Source organism: Nematostella vectensis, chromosome 15 (assembly GCF_932526225.1).
Source record: "Nematostella vectensis chromosome 15, jaNemVect1.1, whole genome shotgun sequence".
NCBI classification, from domain to species: Eukaryota; Metazoa; Cnidaria; class Anthozoa; order Actiniaria; family Edwardsiidae; genus Nematostella; species Nematostella vectensis.
Window position 1 is genome coordinate 10,155,780 of NC_064048.1, and position 18,168 is coordinate 10,173,947.

Consider the following 18,168-nt stretch of genomic DNA (forward strand, 5'->3'; position numbering starts at 1 on the left):
TAAATGGATATTTTAGGCATCAGAACATATTCAAAAGACGAAATATGCCATTTCAATGTGTAAATGGATATTTTAGGCATCAGAACATATTCAAATGACTAAATATGCCATTTCAATGTGTAAATGGATATTATCGGCATCAGAACATATTTAAAAGACGAAATATGCCATTTCAATGTGTAAATGGATATTATCGGCATCAGAACATATTCAAAAGACGAAATATGCCATTTCAATGTGTAAATGGATATTATCGGCATCAGAACATATTCAAAAGACGAAATATGCCATTTCAATGTGTAAATGTATATTATCGGCATCAGAACATATTCAAAAGACGGAATTGCCATTTCAATGTGTAAATGGATATTATCGGCATCAGAACATATTCAAATGACTAAATATGCCATTTCAATGTGTAAATGGATATTTTAGGCATCAGAACATATTCAAATGACTAAATATGCCATTTCAATGTGTAAATGGATATTTTAGGCATCAGAACATATTCAAATGACTAAATATGCCATTTCAATGTGTAAATGGATATTATCGGCATCAGAACATATTCAAACGACGAAATATGCCATTTCAATGTGTAAATGGATAATTATCGGCATCAAAAAATATTCAAATGACGAAATATGCCTTTTCAATGTGTAAATGGATAATTTCGGCATCAGAACATATTCAAATGACGAAATATGCCATTTCAATGTGTAAATGGATAATTTCGGCATCAGAACATATTCAAATGACGAAATATGCCATTTCAATGTGTAAATGGATAATTTCGGCATTAGAACATAGTCAAAAGACGAAATATGCCATTTCAATGTGTAAATGGATGATTTCGGCATCAGAACATATTCAAAACACGAAATATGCCTTTTAAATGTGTAAATGGATAATTTCGGCATCAGAACATATTCAAAAGACGAAATATGCCATTTCAATGTGTAAATGGATAATTTCGGCATCAGAACATATTCAAACGACGAGATATGCCATTTCAATGTGTAAATGGATAATTTCGGCATCAGAACATATTCAAACGACGAGATATGTCATTTCAATGTGTAAATGGATATTATCGGCATCAGAACATATTCAAACGACGAAATATGCCATTTCAATGTGTAAATGGATATTTTAGGCTTAAGAACATATTCAAACGACGAAATATGCCATTTCAATGTGTAAATGGATATTTTAGGCATCAGAACATATTCAAAAGACGAAATATGCCATTTCAATGTGTAAATGTATATTATCGGCATCAGAACATATTCAAAAGACGAAATTGCCATTTCAATGTGTAAATGGATATTATCGGCATCAGAACATGTTCAAAAGACGAAATATGCCATTTCAATGTGTAAATGGATATTTTAGGCATCAGAACATATTCAAACGACGAAATATGCCATTTCAATGTGTAAATGGATATCTTAGGCATCAGAACATATTCAAACGACGAAATATGCCATTTTAATGTGTAAATGGATATTTTAGGCATCAGAACATATTCAAACGACGAAATATGCCATTTCAATGTGTAAATGGATATTTTAGGCATCAGAACATATTCAAACGACGAAATATGCCATTTTAACGTGTTTCGGAAAGGGGGGCTCGTTGTATGCACTTGAAACGAATGATCAACCCAAACCTCCATTTCTGAGTTTTATTTTTATGAGTTTGTCATAAGAGCGATATAAAATTTTTTTTTTATATATTTATTTATTGGCTACAAGTTAAATATTATATACGGCACCTTAAACATCTAAAATAAGCACTATATTAGCACGGCATAGCGATATTGGAAGTGTGTGTATGGAATTACGATCTATTACTTTGCTAATCCTTTTGTGTACCATACAGTACAAATTAACAAGCCTAAGCCTTGCAACTTGTACGCGGGCCTTGGTTGCACACTTGGGATATTTGTAATTCGAAGGGATTCAAATTAAGGATGCATGTTTAGTAAGAAAATCATGTTCAGTTGATTGGCGGCCCTAACATTGGCAGTAGCAACTTTAACGAGCGTGTACCTTTAGTGTAATTTATGGAACACACGCAGAAGGTAGCCCCGTCCTGTTGACACCTACTTCGTTTTTGTTGATACTTATCTGACAACATATGTAATTAATCTTTGAGTTTTTCGATTTTAACTTTTTCCTTTTTGAATCTTAGCTAAAGTTTTTAGTACCGTCAGCTACGTTAGATTTAGCTCATCCTTTCTGTTGCTACTTTTACTACTTTTATATTAGTTTTATGTTGGAAAAAATGTCTGTAAACAGCATCTGCGTATGTCCTATTTATGCATTCACCCCTGGGCCAACCCGTGTACCCGTTACCAAGAAAAATCTGGTAAACCAATCAACTTCTTCATTTATGATGTAATGGTACACGAAACCCATGAGTCTCTGCAGGCATACACACGCAGATGCACCCTGCCTATAAAAAGGAGCAACCGTAAACTTGTATATAATTCTACATTTCGGAGTCTTCTATAGTCCAGAGGCATTCAAAGTTCTTCAATAGAGTCTTCTATAGTCCAGGGGTCTCCAAAGTTCTTCAATAGAGTCTTCTATAGTCCAGGGTTCTCCAAAGTTCTTCAATAGAGTCTTCTATAGTCCAGGGTTCTCCAAAGTTCTTCAATAGAGTCTTCTATAGTCCAGGGTTCTCCAAAGTTCTTCAATAGAGTCTTCTATAGTCCAGGGGTCTCCAAAGTTCTTCAATAGAGTCTTCTATAGTCCAGGGTTCTCCAAAGTTCTTCAATAGAGTCTTCTATAGTCCAGGGGTCTCCAAAGTTCTTCAATAGAGTCTTCTATAGTCCAGGGTTCTCCAAAGTTCTTCAATAGAGTCTTCTATAGTCCAGGGTTCTCCAAAGTTCTTCAATAGAGTCTTCTATAGTCCAGGGGTCTCCAAAGTTCTTCAATAGAGTCTTCTATAGTCCAGGGGTCTCCAAAGTTCTTCAATAGAGTCTTCTATAGTCCAGGGGTCTCCAAAGTTCTTCAATAGTAAAGCAGTGGTTCCACAACAGTTTGGTGTGGTCTCTTTCCCCCCGTACAATTGACAAGACGTTTGGTACACACTGAGTACAACGTTTTTGTCACAGCGCTATGTTACAAAAGAGGACTGTGAATTCGAGGAGAGTCAAGGCCATCCTGACTTGCGTTCGGCTTCGGCGCCAAGAACTACAACTGCTACAAGAGCAAGAAGAATGAATCTAAGATCAAGACTAAACAACCCTAAAAAGTCGAGAGGGGAAGCGAAAACTGTTTCAAAAAAAGAAAAAGAAGCTTACCCCTTTAGATGTGTGTAATCTTATTCAAGAAAAGAGAATTAAAAATGTGACTGAATTGGCAGTATTAGATGTGTGTAATCTTATTCAAAAAAAAGAGAATTCAAAATGTGACTGAATTGGAAGCATTAGATGTGTGTAATCTTATTCAAAAAAAGAGAATTCAAAATGTGACTGAATTGGAAGCATTAGATGTGTGTTATCTTATTCAAGAAAAGAGAATTAAAAATGTGACTGAATTGGAAGCTTTAGATGTGTGTTATCTTATTCAAGAAAAGAGTATTAAAAATGTGACTGAATTGGAAGCTTTAGATGTGTGTAATCTTATTCAAGAAAAGAGTATTAAAAATGTGACTGAATTGGAAGCATTAGCTCAAGAACAAATGTTGGAAAGGAAAAGTGATCTGGCTGCTTTTATTCTAAATCGATCTCCCCGTGCAATAAACGATATCTTGACAACTTCGTGGGAAATGAAAACCGCGAGTGCGAGAGTTGTCCGAAGTGCAAAATCTCGTATTGAAATTTTGAATGATGCCGCGGATGGAAATTGCGTGGATGGCTGCAATGGACGCTGGCTGGAATGTGCAAATGAAATATTGTATCACAATGGTCTAGATCAAAGCGAATTTACAGGTTATGTACTGGACTTGTTGACTCGAGGGAAAGGAAAGTACAAGAATTTAATGTTAGTGGGCGCTGCAAACTGGAAAAACTTTTCTGTTAAACCCTCTAAATTCAATATAACACGTCTACGAATCCGGCTACAGGATCATTCGCTTGGGTGGGAGTCGAGAACTCAGAGTGCATATTCCTCAATGATTTCAGATGGAATAGTGCAATTATCCCATGGCACGACTTCTTATTAATGCTTGAGGGCCAAGTGATACACTTGCCCGCACCGAAAAATCACTACACAAAAGACATTTTAATGACCAGACCAGCGGTCTGAGTTCGTCGAGATTTCTCGGAAAAATGAAGTTTGGGCGCCCTAGCTCAAAATTAAACTGGTAATAGGTATGGGTGACCTCAGTATCCTGTGAAAGTTTGAAGCAATTTGGATAAATATTTTAAGGTTTTATTATAAGTATATTATAAGGTGCTGACAGAACTGCTTTTCTTTTAGCCTGGGAGTTCCTTATTATCTATTCTTTAGCTTTATATAAGCTGCAGTTGTTTTATCACGCGTTGCGAACCGGTTTTTTGTCTTTTTCTAACAACCACGAAATCGTCTCCAAACCGGGTGCGGGAGACGAAAAATTACTTTTCGGCTTCTATCGCCAAAAATACTTCACAGGATACTGAGGTCACCCATTCCTATTACCAGTTTAATTTTGAGCTAGGGCACCCAAACTTCATTTTTCCGAGAAATCTCGACAAACTCAGACCGCTGGTCTTAAACTGACAAAGGATACACCTATATTCGCTGCGAATAAACAAGAAATTGTATATGTGCAAGGAGGATCTCTAGATGCCAGGGAAACTGGCATGATGTGTTGTAGGTGGCGCTGTATCAATCTAAGTTATCAAATTCCAGAAGAACAACAAAAGGACGTGAAGCCTTGCCACGCTGCTTTGCAAATCACCGCACGCGCACTCTTAAACAATTTCTCCTTCCCTCATTTTTTGGGAAGAAAAAATGTACTTATGTTTATTTGAGCTCGTAAAACATGGAAAAACATGCTAGATTCTATAGAATGGAATTAAAAATGACTTTGTACTGGAAAATATGATAACAAATCACTAGTACTTTGTTCTTTGTCCTTTAGAGGCTAAAATCATGTCGATTCTTTTAGGCATTGAATCAATTGTTTTATCAATGGTATGCGAGTCAAAATTCAAAATAGTTTCTTTCTCACGCTTAGAGAATAGGGCGTAATTTTCTTTTGTAATATTTTGCGCCAAGACTTGTTTTGCCAGCCTCCTAACTACATTCTCTATTGGGTTCAAGTCAGGGCTTGTTGCAGGTATAGTAAAGAGCTCTGCGCCTTTTTTTTTTGCATTTCTTTCTTAGCGTCCCCACAATTCTGGCTGGGGTCACCATCTTGAACCACAGACGCAATGGAAATTTGTTCAATTTTTTAAACATTCCGCGAAATTTTCTTCGAATGTAATTGGAAAAATATTTTCCGTCGAGGTACTCATACTGTTCACATTCAATGACCCCTTTCCCGTATGAAATAGCTACCATCAACTTCACAAGTTTTCCCCCTTGTCCCCTCTTTGCTTTCTCTGGCTGGGCAGCCCGCTTTTAACCCCTCTCCATTTTTACGCCTTTTGCGCCCCCTTGGGGCTCGGGCTTGATAAGCTGGGTTGGTTTTGTGATAAAAGTTTAGCCCGTCTAAAAAAGGTTTATGTCCTTCGACCAAACATCTTTGCGATAGAGTCCCTTAACTATTCTTGCAAAGCGAAAAGGCGTTTCTTCAAGTCCTGTTCACTCAGCATTCCTTTTCTTGCTTGATTGGAGGTAGTCGTATCCATTTCTATTTAGCGTACGTCAGACAGTTCGAACGCTCACTTTAGCTGCATCCGCATCCGCAAATTTCATCAATCTTCTGGCTGAAAAAAAAGACCTCTTGCGCCCGAAGTTTATCTATCCCGTTAACAATAATCCGCTCGTGTCTGGGTGAGATTTTACGTGGTCGCCCTCCATTGTGTCGACATTTTCTCTTATTTTCGATGTCTCGAATACTTTTTCCTCTGTATTTATGAACTGCCGATAATCCTAAACCAGTCCTTCTCTTCGCTTCTTGTGCCGACAATTGTTTATCGTTCAATAAGTAGGTCAAATTCGCCTTTTTTCAGGGCTGATCATGCCTCACGATTTTATTAACTAAACGTCACTAATTGTTCTAATTTGATTTTGTCCCCCCCTCCTTCACGTGCACTCATGCCCCATTCCACGCTCTCCATCATGTGGAAAAATGAGTGCTAAAATATTTCTCTCGTGCCCCTAATCATATGCAAAACACGTACCACTGGTATTTTATCACAGGATACCCAAACACCACTAAACAACTTTTACAACACAGGATACCCAGATACCCAAAACACCACTTGTACCACTGGAGATTTCTGCTTCACGACTCGTACCACTGGTATTTTATCACAGGATACCCAAACACCACTAAACAACTTTTACAACACAGGGTGCCCAGATACCCAAAACACCACTTGTACCACTGGAGATTTCTGATTCACGACTCGTACCACTTGTATTTTAACACAGGATACCCAAACACCACTAAACAACTTTTACAATACCGGATACCCAGATACCCAAAACACCACTTGCGTACCACTGGAAATTTCTGCTTCACGACTCGTACCACTGGTATTCTATCACAGGATACCCAAACACCACTAAACAACTTTTACAACACAGAATACCCAGATACCCAAAACACCACTTGTACCACTGGAGATTTCTGCTTAACGACTCGTACCACTGGTATTTTATCACAGGATACCCAAACACCACTAAACAACTTTTACAACACAGGATACCCAGATACCCAAAACACCACTTGTACCACAGGAGATTTCTGCTTCACGACTCGTACCACTTGTGTTTTGTTGGTGTATCGGACATGTATGTAAAATGTCCGTAAATAAAAGGCGGACGTAGACATCATTGTTTGGTGGGGGGAAGGGGGAGGAAAGACATAAAAGTCGTCGTTAAGGTATAGATAAGTGCCATTTCAATAATCTTCTCTACAGTTTTGTCCCCCGTCGTAGTTCTTACAGGGAGCATTACTTTAATTATATACTAGGTGGACAAGTATTCTTGTGCATTGAGAACTAAAAACGTTTAAAAATACGTAGAATGTCTTTGATTGTGAATTATTAATAATGGAAAAAGTCATACAAACATAAAATCTGGCAATAGGACGAGTTTTTATCGAATCCCGAAACGTAAAAGATTACTTCTTTTTTTAATTAATTTCTATGAATTTCCTCGTTAGAAAAGGACTTTGATATCACAGATGGCTATTTTGAAATCTATTTTTTCTTAAACTAGTTGCAACAAAAGTATTATTTCATCCATAAATGGACTTATTGTCGCTTGGATTTAAAACTAATAAAAAGCTGAACTCAGTTAATTATTTTAATTTTGATATTGTATGTTTTTCTTACGTTGCTTATGCATACAAGAATGTATGCAAATAGTCGCCTAAGATTTTAAAAATTGATTTGACTTCCACTGGATTTGCTAAAATAATGAATGATTTGTTGGTTTCTGGTTGTCGGCCCATTTAAGCTTTTCTCATTTAGAAAGATGAGGTCTTTAAGAGTGCAGAGATGGTGTTTTTAAACAACATTACTGTTTTACATTTGGAGATTCGAAATGAAAACGCAACCTTCAGACTCCAATTAGGTACAAATTGGGTCTATTTCTGCGTTGCGAGCAGTTGGATATAGTCTCAAACTCATATCGGATGTACTTATTTGTTTCGCCAGCATTGAGCGAAGCACAGCTCATAAAACGACAAAAAGAAAACTTTTTTCCCATTCTTTACCTCGTAAACGCTAAACATTCCGCAAAAAAAAACACTTGTTCAAAAATGAATCAAACCAGCAACACTACAGCACAGGGGAACATATATATATATATATACACGAAGGTTTCAGAAAGGCATCGATCGCGTGTCTGACGGTACTTGGACTTTGGGCGATCATCGGGAACACCATCAGCCTTGTCATCTTCCTCAAAACGAAAAGTCTCCGAAGGCGCAGATCAAACTACCTACTCGTCAATCTGTGCATCGCAGATTTTCTCGCCGGCCTCAACTGCTTGTTTATAGTTATCATTCATTCGAGATTCCTGCTTTCAGGGCGTTTTCGTTTCGACGCCTTTGTGGTATTCGTTTCTGGTTTTGAATATTTCTCAACCTTTTCATCGGTCAATTTTCTGGCCGCTGTATCGGTGGAGCGTCTTGTTGCAGTCGCCTTTCCGTTCTATCACCGAGGAACGGGTAAGACATTTTACGGTCTCCTGATCGGGACTCCATGGGTTATCGCCCTTATTAGTACAGTGACGATGTCATTGGGCGTTTTTACCCCACTCATACCTTTGAAGATTATTTTAACATTGATCGTTATCTGCATCTCCTCGCCTCTTCTTATAATGTCAGCTGCCTACACCGTCATCATGATCAGATCCAGGGCGAGTCATATCAACGGACACGGAGCCCGTGAAAGATTGCGTGACAAGAAGCTTGCCGTCACGCTTCTCATTGTCACGCTGGCGTCACTAGTCACATGGATGCCCTTTAGTTGTTACTGGGTCATATTACTCAGCTTAGATTTCTCGTTTTATGATCGTTATGTCCACATGATTCTCGGTTTTCTTCAACTTTCCAACTCGTGCATTAACATCGTGGTGTACGCCTGGAGGATTCCTGAGTTCAGACAGGTTTTGTTTAGGCATAAACCTGTTGTTGCGAACATGCAAGGTAGAGCAGGAGAACGAAATGCAGGAAGATGTCAAGGCGCGCTAGCAGAGCCAATAGAAATGCACCATATACAGCGGGGAAAACATAACCGAATAGACGTGCAATTGGACGAAAATCAAGGTTGATTTGAACTGAGTAATGTAGTGGAATAAAACCAACTGGGAATATAGAAATATTTTGAAGAACGAAAGAAGAATTTGTACAAATGCATTGTGGAAATTTAGTCATTAGACGTGCAGTTAGAAAAAAATAACTATAAAAATTGTAAATAATTCTTTTTTTGTGAAATTAAAATTGTAGTGTTGTTTGCTTGATGGTCAAATTGTAATAGCAATTTTACTTATATTTCTCCTTAAATCCATCTCACATCTTTCCTCGTTACAAAAGGTCTTTGATATCACCAGATGGCTATTTTAAAATCCATTTCTTAAAATGGTTGGACAAAAATATTATTTCATCCATAAATAGCCCTATAATCAGGGTGGTAAAGGGTTTTTTCGTGAAACGAGACTGGGCCATGTTTCACTGTCGAGAAACATGAACAGGTGAAATTGTCCATTTCCACGTCCGTGAAACGTGATTTAACTCTCCTCGTGAAACGTAATTTAGAAGTTTCAAGTCTCCGTGAATCGAGATTGTTTTAGTGTGTTGAACGGAGAATCATGTGCGAGCATTGTGGCGTATTATACGGGCTCTAATGAACGTTTTGGCGGGCTCTAATATATTAAAGCCCGCTGCTCTAAGCCAATGAGAGGGCGAGGAAATTGCAGCCAGCCAATCAAAAGGAAGAAAGAATTCCCGCAATTCATTCAAACCGCTCGTCGCATCGCTTGCCGTGTTTGGTTGTGTTTTGACTAACTACAAAACAACAAACAGAAAAACATGGCTGAACACGACTCACAATCTTCTCAGCTCGATGAGGAGGAGCTTAAAAAAATGGAAGAAGATTCTGTTCCCAAAAATACTAAAAAACAAACTTCCTGGGCGATGAAAAAGATTCACCGAGTGGTGCGCGAAGCGAAGTGTTGAATGTGATTTTCACAGTATCAGCCCCCGCGGATATTGGAGGCATTTTACGCCGTTTCTATACTGAAGTCAAAACAAAAGACAAGAAGGACCTCTCGCCGAGTGCCCTAACGGGTATCAGGGCTGCAATTCATCGCACAATAACCAGCCAGCCATTCGCTCGTACTATAAATATCTTGAAAGACGCCGAGTTTCTACAATCAAACAAAATGTTTGAAGTAGTCTGCAAGTCCTACTACAAGCGTGAAAAACCCGAAGCCTGAGCACAAAAGCCTCATAGAGCCCGGTGATATGGACAAACTCAGGTCTTACTCCGATGTAGATGTCGTGAACTTCGACAAGATGGGCAGTTGCTGGTACAAGAATGAGCCCCTAGGAAAGAATTCCATCTCAAAGCTAATGCCGAAAATCTCACAAAAGGCGGGGCTCTCTAAAGTGTACACGGCTCACTGTGTCAGAGCTTCAACTATTACAAGTCTCCACCAGGCAGGGGTTGATGCGAAGCAAATTTGTGGGATTACAAAGCACAAAAATGAGCAAAGCTTGTCGTCCTACATCAAGGACAGTTCCAGCTCACAGAAACGTGCATGTTCAGGGATTCTCAGCCGTCCTTTTGCTTCTAGTGAAATCATTGAGATGGAAAACAGTAATGATTGCAAACTAGGCAGTTTATCTAGGGAAGGGAAGTTTTTCATCCTCGAACGAAAGAAATACTTCTACACAGGCTGTCATGCCAAATTGTCACTTTTCCAATTGCACAATAAATTTTAATTCCTACAAGTGACATCCCGTTAAACTTTCTATATTTTGAAACAGTTGTTTCGTTTGCAAAAAGAACTCGTTTATATCGACGGCTTAAGCTTTTCGTCATGAGAATATCTTCTGCGTCTACGACGATCGCATGGAGTCTTTTGTTAGCCGATTTCTAATGCGTGCAACAAACAAGTGGATGGCTATTGTAACTGGAAAAGGATAAATCGTGGAGCTGGCAATGGACTAGAGATTCCTTGCATTTACACATTTTCTGGAGACAAAGAAATGTCAATCCAATGGTTGAAATTGAAGTTAAAAAATTGTTATTATTAAATTCTTTAATGGTTGCCTACTGGAAAGGCAGCTTTTGTGAAACATTACAACATTTCCGCTTTATATGTGATTTCAGCATGCATTAGATTTATCAGGTGTTGACTGATGTTGGAAAGCCAAAAATCATTGTGGTCGCTTACGAGAGCTTAAAAATAAAATAAAATAAAATCTCAGTTGGTGTTTTGAAATTGTGGTCGTTAACGGAGCTGGTAGCACCGATAAGTCGGTCGCTTACGAGAGCCTAGAATTACAGAGTTTGTGTGACAATTCAATCGGTCATTCGTGATCGTGGTCGTTATCGGGGCTGGTCGCACCGATAAGTTGGTCGCTTACAAGAGCTTAGAATTACAGAGTTTGTGTGACAATTCAATCGGTCATTCGTGATCGTGGTCGTTATCGGGGCTGGTGGCTTACGAGAGCTTAGAATTACAGAGTTTGTGTGACAATTCAATCGGTGATTCGTGATCGTGGTCGTTATCGGGGCTGGTGGCTTACGAGAGCGGTCGCTCAGAGAGCTTCGACTGTATTAGACCCTTTCCCCACGTATCCGTTTTCGTTTGAAAACGCAACCTTTTTGTTCCGTTTTCAAAAAAGATCCGCGTCCACACGAAGCGTTTTCATTTTGATACGACCCGTCCCCACGAAAACGCAGAAACGATAGGAAGACGATAACAAGCTCTTCAGCGCATGCGTATACCCACTATTTTGCTTGTTTACATCGCGCGCGCAAATTGAATCACGCCATCGTTTTCGAAAGGTTCCGTTTTCGTCCGTCCCCACGGCACCGATACGTCATCGTTTTCAAATTGTTCGACTCTGGAGATCGTTTTTAAATCGTTCCGTTTTCGATCATCGTTTTCGCCTTTCCGTGTGGACGATACCCGTATCCGTAACAAAAAGGTTGCGTTTTCAAACGAAAACGGATACGTGGGGACGGGGTCTTAGATAAGGCTTCATGCATTAGACTAGATGTTTCCATTTATTATTGATCAATTTGTGTTGTTTTTATTACGCGATTCGAGGCCTAGAAGAAGCAATGCTCTTTAACTGCACAATAGTCTCTTGAGGGTGTGGTCCGGTATCGCGTACCTCACTAGAGCCTATCGGAGCGTGCGATTTGAAGGATACCGGAAAAATATTACACCACTGGAGATTTCTGCTTCACGACTCGTACCACTGGTATTTTATCACAGGATACCCAAACACCACTAAACAACTTTTACAACACAGGATACCCAGATACCCAAAACATTACTTGCGTACCACTGGAGATTTCTGCTTCACGACTCGTACCACTGGTATTTTATCACAGGATACCCAAACACCACTAAACAATTTTTACAACACAGGATACCCAGATACCCAAAACACCACTTGCGTACCACTGGAGATTTCTGCTTCACGACTCGTACCACTGGTATTTTATCACAGGATACCCAAACACCACTAAACAACTTTTACAACACAGGATACCCAGATACCCAAAACACCACTTGTACCACTGGAGATTTCTGATTCACGACTCGTACCACTTGTATTTTGTTGGTGTATCGGACATGTATGTAAATAAAAGGCGAACGTAGACATCATTGTTTGGTGGGGGGAAGGGGGAGGAAAGACATAAAAGTCGTCGTTAAGGTATAGATAAGTGCCATTTCAATAATCTTCTCTACAGTTTTGTCCCCCGTCGTAGTTCTTACAGGGAGCATTAAATTAAATTATATACTAGGTGGACAAGTATTCTTGTGGATTGAGAACTAAAAACGTTTAAAAATACGTAGAATGTCTTTGATTGTGAATTAATAAGAATGGAAAAAGTCATACAAACATAAAATCTGGCAATAGGACTAGTTTTTTATCGAATCCCGAAACATAAAAGATTACTTCTTTTTTTAGTCATTTCTAGGAATTTCCTCGTTAGAGAAGGTCTTTGATATCACAGATGGCTATTTTGAAATCCATTTAATTCTTAAACTAGTTGCGACAAAAGTATTATTTTATCCATAAATGGACTTCTTGTCGCTTGGATTTAAAACTAATAAAAAGCTGAACTCAGTTAATTATTTTAATTTTAATATTGTATGTTTTTCTTACGTTGCTTATGCATACAAGAATGTATGCATTTAGTCGCCTAAGATTTTAAAAATTGATTTGACTTCCACTGGGTTTGCTAAAATAATGAATGATTTGTTGGTTTCTGGTTGTCGGCCCATTTACGCTTTTCTCATTTAGAAAGATGAGGTCTTTAAGAGTGCACAGATGGTGTTTTTCAACAACATTACTCTTTTACATTTGGAGATTCGAAATGAAATTGGGTCTATTTCTGCGTTGCGAGCAGTTGGATATAGTCCCAAACTCATATCGGATGTACTTATTAGTTTCGCCAGCATTGAGCGAAGCACAGCCTATAAAACGACAAAAAGAAAACTTGTTTCTCATTCTTTACCTCGTAAACGCTAATTCCGCAAAAAAAAAAACACTTATTCAAAAATGAATCAAACCAGCAACACTACAGCACAGGGGAACATATATATATATATAGAAACGAAAGTTTTTACAAGGCATCGATCGCGTGCCTGACGGTACTTGGACTTTGGGCGATCATCGGGAACACCATCAGCCTAGTCGTCTTACTCAAAACGAAAAGTCTCCGACGGCGCAGATCAAACTACCTACTCGTCAATCTGTGCATCGCCGATTTTCTCGTCGGCCTCAAATGCTTGTTCAGAGTTATGACTTATATGAGAGAACTTCTCTTAGGGCGTTTTCATTTCGACGCCTTTGAGCTGTCCGTTTTTAGTTTGGATTATTTCTCAAGTTTTTCATCGGTCAATTTTCTGGCCGCTGTATCGGTGGAGCGTCTTGTTGCAGTCGCCTTTCCTTTCTATCACCGAGGAACGGGTAAGACATTTTACGGTCTCCTGATCGGGACTCCATGGGTTATCGCCCTTATTAGTACAGTGATGATGTCATTGGGCTTTATTATATCACTCATACCTGTGAAGATTAGTTTAACATTGTTCTTTATCTACATCATCTTGCCTCTTCTTATAATGTCAGCTGCCTACACCGTCATCATGATCAGATCCAGGGCAAGTCATATCAACGGACACGGAGCCCGTGAAAGATTGCGTGACAAGAAGCTTGCCGTCACGCTTCTCATTGTCACGCTGGCGTCACTAGTCACATTGATGCCCTTTAATTGTTACTGGGTCATATTCAACTTGGGTTTCTCGTTTTTTAATTATTATGTTTGGATGACTCTCCTTTGGCTTCAATATTCCAACTCGTGCATTAACATCGTGGTGTACGCCTGGCGGATTCCTGAGTTCAGACAGGTTTTTTTTAGGCATAAACCTGTTGTTGCGAACGTGCAAGGTAGAGCAGGAGAACGAAATGCAGGAAGGTGTCAAGGCGCGCTAGCAGAGCCAATAGAAATGCACCATATGCAGCGGGGAGACCATAACCAAATAGACGAGCAATTGGACGATAATCAGGATTGATTTGAACTGAGTAATGTAGTGGAATAAAACCACCTGGGAATATAGAAAGATTTTGAAGAACGAAAGAAGAATTTGTACAAATGCATTGTGGAGATTTAGTCAGATTTAGTCACGTGCAGTTAGAAAAAATAACTATAAAAAATGTAAATAATTCTTTTTTTTGTAAAATTAAAATTGTAGTGTTGTTTGCTTGATGGTCAAATTGTAATAGCAATTTTACTTATATTTCTCCTTACATCCATCTCACATCTTTCCTCGTTACAAAAGGTCTTTGATATCACCAGATGGCTATTTTAAAATCCATTTCTTAAAATGGTTGGACAAAAATATTATTTCATCCATAAATGGCCCTATAATCAGGGTGGTAAAGGGTTTTTTCGTGAAACGAAACTTGGCCATGTTTCACGGTCGAGAAACATAAACAGGTGAAATTGTCCATTTCCACGTCCGTGAAACGTGATTTAACTCTCCTCGTGAAACGTAATTTAGAAGTTTCAAGTCTCCGTGAATCGAGATTGTTTTAGTGTGTTGAACGGAGAATCATGTGCGAGCATTGTGGCGTATTATACGGGCTCTAATGAACGTTTTGGCGGGCTCTAATATATTAAAGCCCGCTGCTCTAAGCCAATGAGAGGGCGAGGAAATTGCAGCCAGCCAATCAGAAGGAAGAAGGAATTCCCGCAATTCATTCAAACCGCTCGTCGCATCGCTTGCCGTGTTTGGTTATGTTTTGACAACTACAAAAAATACAAACAGAAAAACATGGCTGAACACGACTCACAATCTTCTCAGCTCGATGAGGAGCAGCTTAAAAAAATGGAAGAAGATTCTGTTCCCAAAAATACTAAAAAACAAACTTCCTGTGCGATGAAAAAGTTCACCGAGTGGTGCACGAAGCGAAGTGTTGAAGGTGATTTTCACAGTATCAGCCCCTCGGATCTTGGAGGCATTTTAAGCCGTTTCTATGCTGAAGTCAAAACAAAAGACAAGAAGGACCTCTCGCCGAGTGCCCTAACGGGTATCAGGGCTGCAATTCATCGCACAATAACCAGCCAGCCATTCGCTCGTACTATAAATATCTTAAAAGACGCCGAGTTTCTACAATCAAACAAAAAGTAGTGTGCAAGTCCTACTACAAGTGCGGAAACCCGAAGCCTGAGCACAAAAGCCCCATAGAGCCCGGTGATATGGACAAACTCAGGTCTTACTTCGATGTAGACTCTCCTAACAAGCTACAAGAATTTGTGTGGTTTAACCTTTGTTATTATTTGGGAAGAAGAGGACGCAAGGGCTGGCGTGAACTCACCAAGACATCTCTCGAGTTCAAACACGATGACCGTGAACAGAAATATGTGGGCATCAAACATACTGAACAATCCAAAAACTAAAAAAGACCAAAAAAGACCAAGACTATAGCGATGTGAGGATGTACGGAATACCAGGCTAACCGTTGGATCCAATTGCTGCATTGGAAAAGATGCTGGAGAAACTCCATCCCGAGTGCGATGCATTGCTTCAAACACCACTCGTGAACTTCGACAAGAAGGGCAGTTGCTGGTACAAAAATGAGCCCCTAGGAAAGAATTCCATCTCAAAGCTAATGCCGAAAATCTCACAAAAGGCGGGGCTCTCTAAAGTGTACACGGCTCACTGTGTCAGAGCTTCAAGTCTCCACCAGGCAGGGGTTGATGCGAAGCAAATCTGTGGGATTACAAAGCACAAAAATGAGCAAAGCTTGTCGTCCTACATCAAGGACAGTTCCAGCTCACAGAAACGTGCATGTTCAGGGAATCTCAGCCGTCCTTTTGCTTCTAGTGAAATCATTGAGATGGAAAACAGTAATGATTGCAAACAAGGCAGTTTATCTAGGGAAGGGAAGTTTTTCATCCTCGACCGAAACAAATACTTCTGCACAGGATGTCATGCCAAATTGTCACTTTTCCAATTGCACAATAAATTTTAATTCCTACAAGTGACATCCCGTTAAACTTTCTATATTTTGAAACAGTTGTTTCGTTTGCAAAAATAACTCGTTTATATCGACGGCTTAAGCTTTTCGTCATGAGAATATCTTCTGCGTCTACGACGTTCGCATGGCGTCTTTTGTTAGCCGATTTCTAATGCGTGCAACAAACAAGTGGATGGCTATTGTAAATGGAAAAGGATAAATCGTGGACCTGGCAATGGACTAGAGATTCCTTGCATTTATACATTTTCTGGAGACAAAGAAATGTCAATCCCATGGTTGAAATTGAAGTTAGAAAATTGAAATTATGAAATTCTTTAATAGTTGCCTACTGGAAAGGCAGCTTTTGTGATATTTCTGCTTTATATGTGATTTCAGCATGCATTGGATATGATGTTTATCAGGTCTTGACTGATGATATAAAGCCAAAAATCATTGTGGTCGCTTACGAGAGCTTAAAAATAAAAGAAAATCTTAGTTGGTGTTTTGAAATTGTGGTCGTTAACGGAGCTGGTCGCACCGATAAGTCGGTCGCTTACGAGAGCTTAGAATTACAGAGTTTGTGTGACAATTCAATCGGTGATTCGTGATCGTGGTCGTTATCGGGGCTGGTCGCTTACGAGAGCGGTCGCTCAGAGAGCTTCGACTGTATTACACCCTTTCCCCACGTATCCGTTTTCGTTTGAAAACGCAACCTTTTTGTTCCGTTTTCAAAAAAGATCCGCGTCCACACGAAGCGTTTTCATTTTGATACGACCCGTCCCCACGAAAACGCAGAAACGATAGGAAAACGATATCAAGCTCTTCAGCGCATGCGTAGACCCACTATTTTGCTTGTTTACATCGCACGCGCAAATTGAATCACGCCATCGTTTTCGAAAGGTTCCGTTTTCGTCCGTCCCCACGGCTCCGAAATGGTATCGTTTTCAAATTGTTCCACTCTGGAGATCGTTTTCAAATCGTTCCGTTTTCGATTATCGTTTTCGCGTTTCCGTGTGGACGATATCCGTATCCGTAACAAAAAGGTTGCGTTTTCAAACGAAAACGGATACGTGGGGACGGGGTCTTAGATAAGGCTTCATGCATTAGACTAGATGTTTCCATTTATTATTAATCAATTTGTGTTGTTTTTATTACGCGATTCGAGGCCTAGAAGAAGCAATGTTCTTTAACTGCACAAGAGTCTCTTGAGGGTGTGGTCCGGTATCGCGTACCTCACTAGAGCCTATCGGAGCGTGCGATTTGATGGATACCCGAAAAATATTACACCTTGTTATTCTACAAGTTCATTTGAAGATTCTTCAAGGAAATCAGCACAACAACATGTTTATCCATCGGCGCAATCGTCCCTAGTAATCCAAAACAAACTCGAGTGAATGCAAGTTACGTCAAATAAACGATATACAAACTAGCTCCGTGTTGGCAGCCTTCGTCACTCGGCGCAGAAGATAATCTCCAAAATGAACACCGGACGTTTTGGACTTTTTGTGCCCTACAAGTATGCCAGCTAACTGCGTTGTATTATTTTTATAATCACATTATTGCAGCCTGACAATACCTGTTATTCAGCCTCGTCTTCGAAAGGTATACATTAACTTATATATCCGTCGTCGCCAAATACTTGATATCCTTTTTTTATCTTGACTTTCAAGTGTCATCTTTTGTCCAAATCGCCAAAACAAGATGGCGGCCATGATTCCGTTCGTCGCATGATTCCGCACGAAAAAAAACACACACACAAAAAGGGCTGTAAATTTGGGTCCAACCTATCCCGCCTTTAGCTCAACAAGTTATTTCCACTTGTCGTTGGTCACACGCCTTTCT

At 39.5% G+C, this 18,168-nt stretch overlaps 1 protein-coding gene, 1 long non-coding RNA gene and 1 pseudogene across 2 annotated transcripts; 1 reads left to right on the forward strand and 2 right to left on the reverse strand.

The window, feature by feature from the left end:
- The first annotated feature begins 3,262 nt into the window (after window positions 1-3,262).
- On the forward strand, window positions 3,263-4,259 carry LOC5514515 (annotated as a pseudogene).
- Window positions 4,260-5,026: 767 nt separating this feature from the next.
- LOC116619398 lies at window positions 5,027-5,558 on the reverse strand (the record flags this gene model as incomplete). Its single annotated transcript, XM_032384148.2, has 2 exons — window positions 5,027-5,231; window positions 5,266-5,558. Coding segments are annotated over 2 exons (474 nt in total), but the record flags the coding sequence as incomplete, so codon positions are not given.
- An 11,871-nt stretch (window positions 5,559-17,429) lies between these two features.
- On the reverse strand, window positions 17,430-18,044 carry LOC116619382. Its single transcript, XR_004296662.2, has 2 exons — window positions 17,903-18,044; window positions 17,430-17,693 (listed from the first exon to the last, which is right to left on the reverse strand). It is a non-coding gene; the product is annotated as an uncharacterized LOC116619382 (long non-coding RNA).
- Window positions 18,045-18,168: the final 124 nt, after the last annotated feature.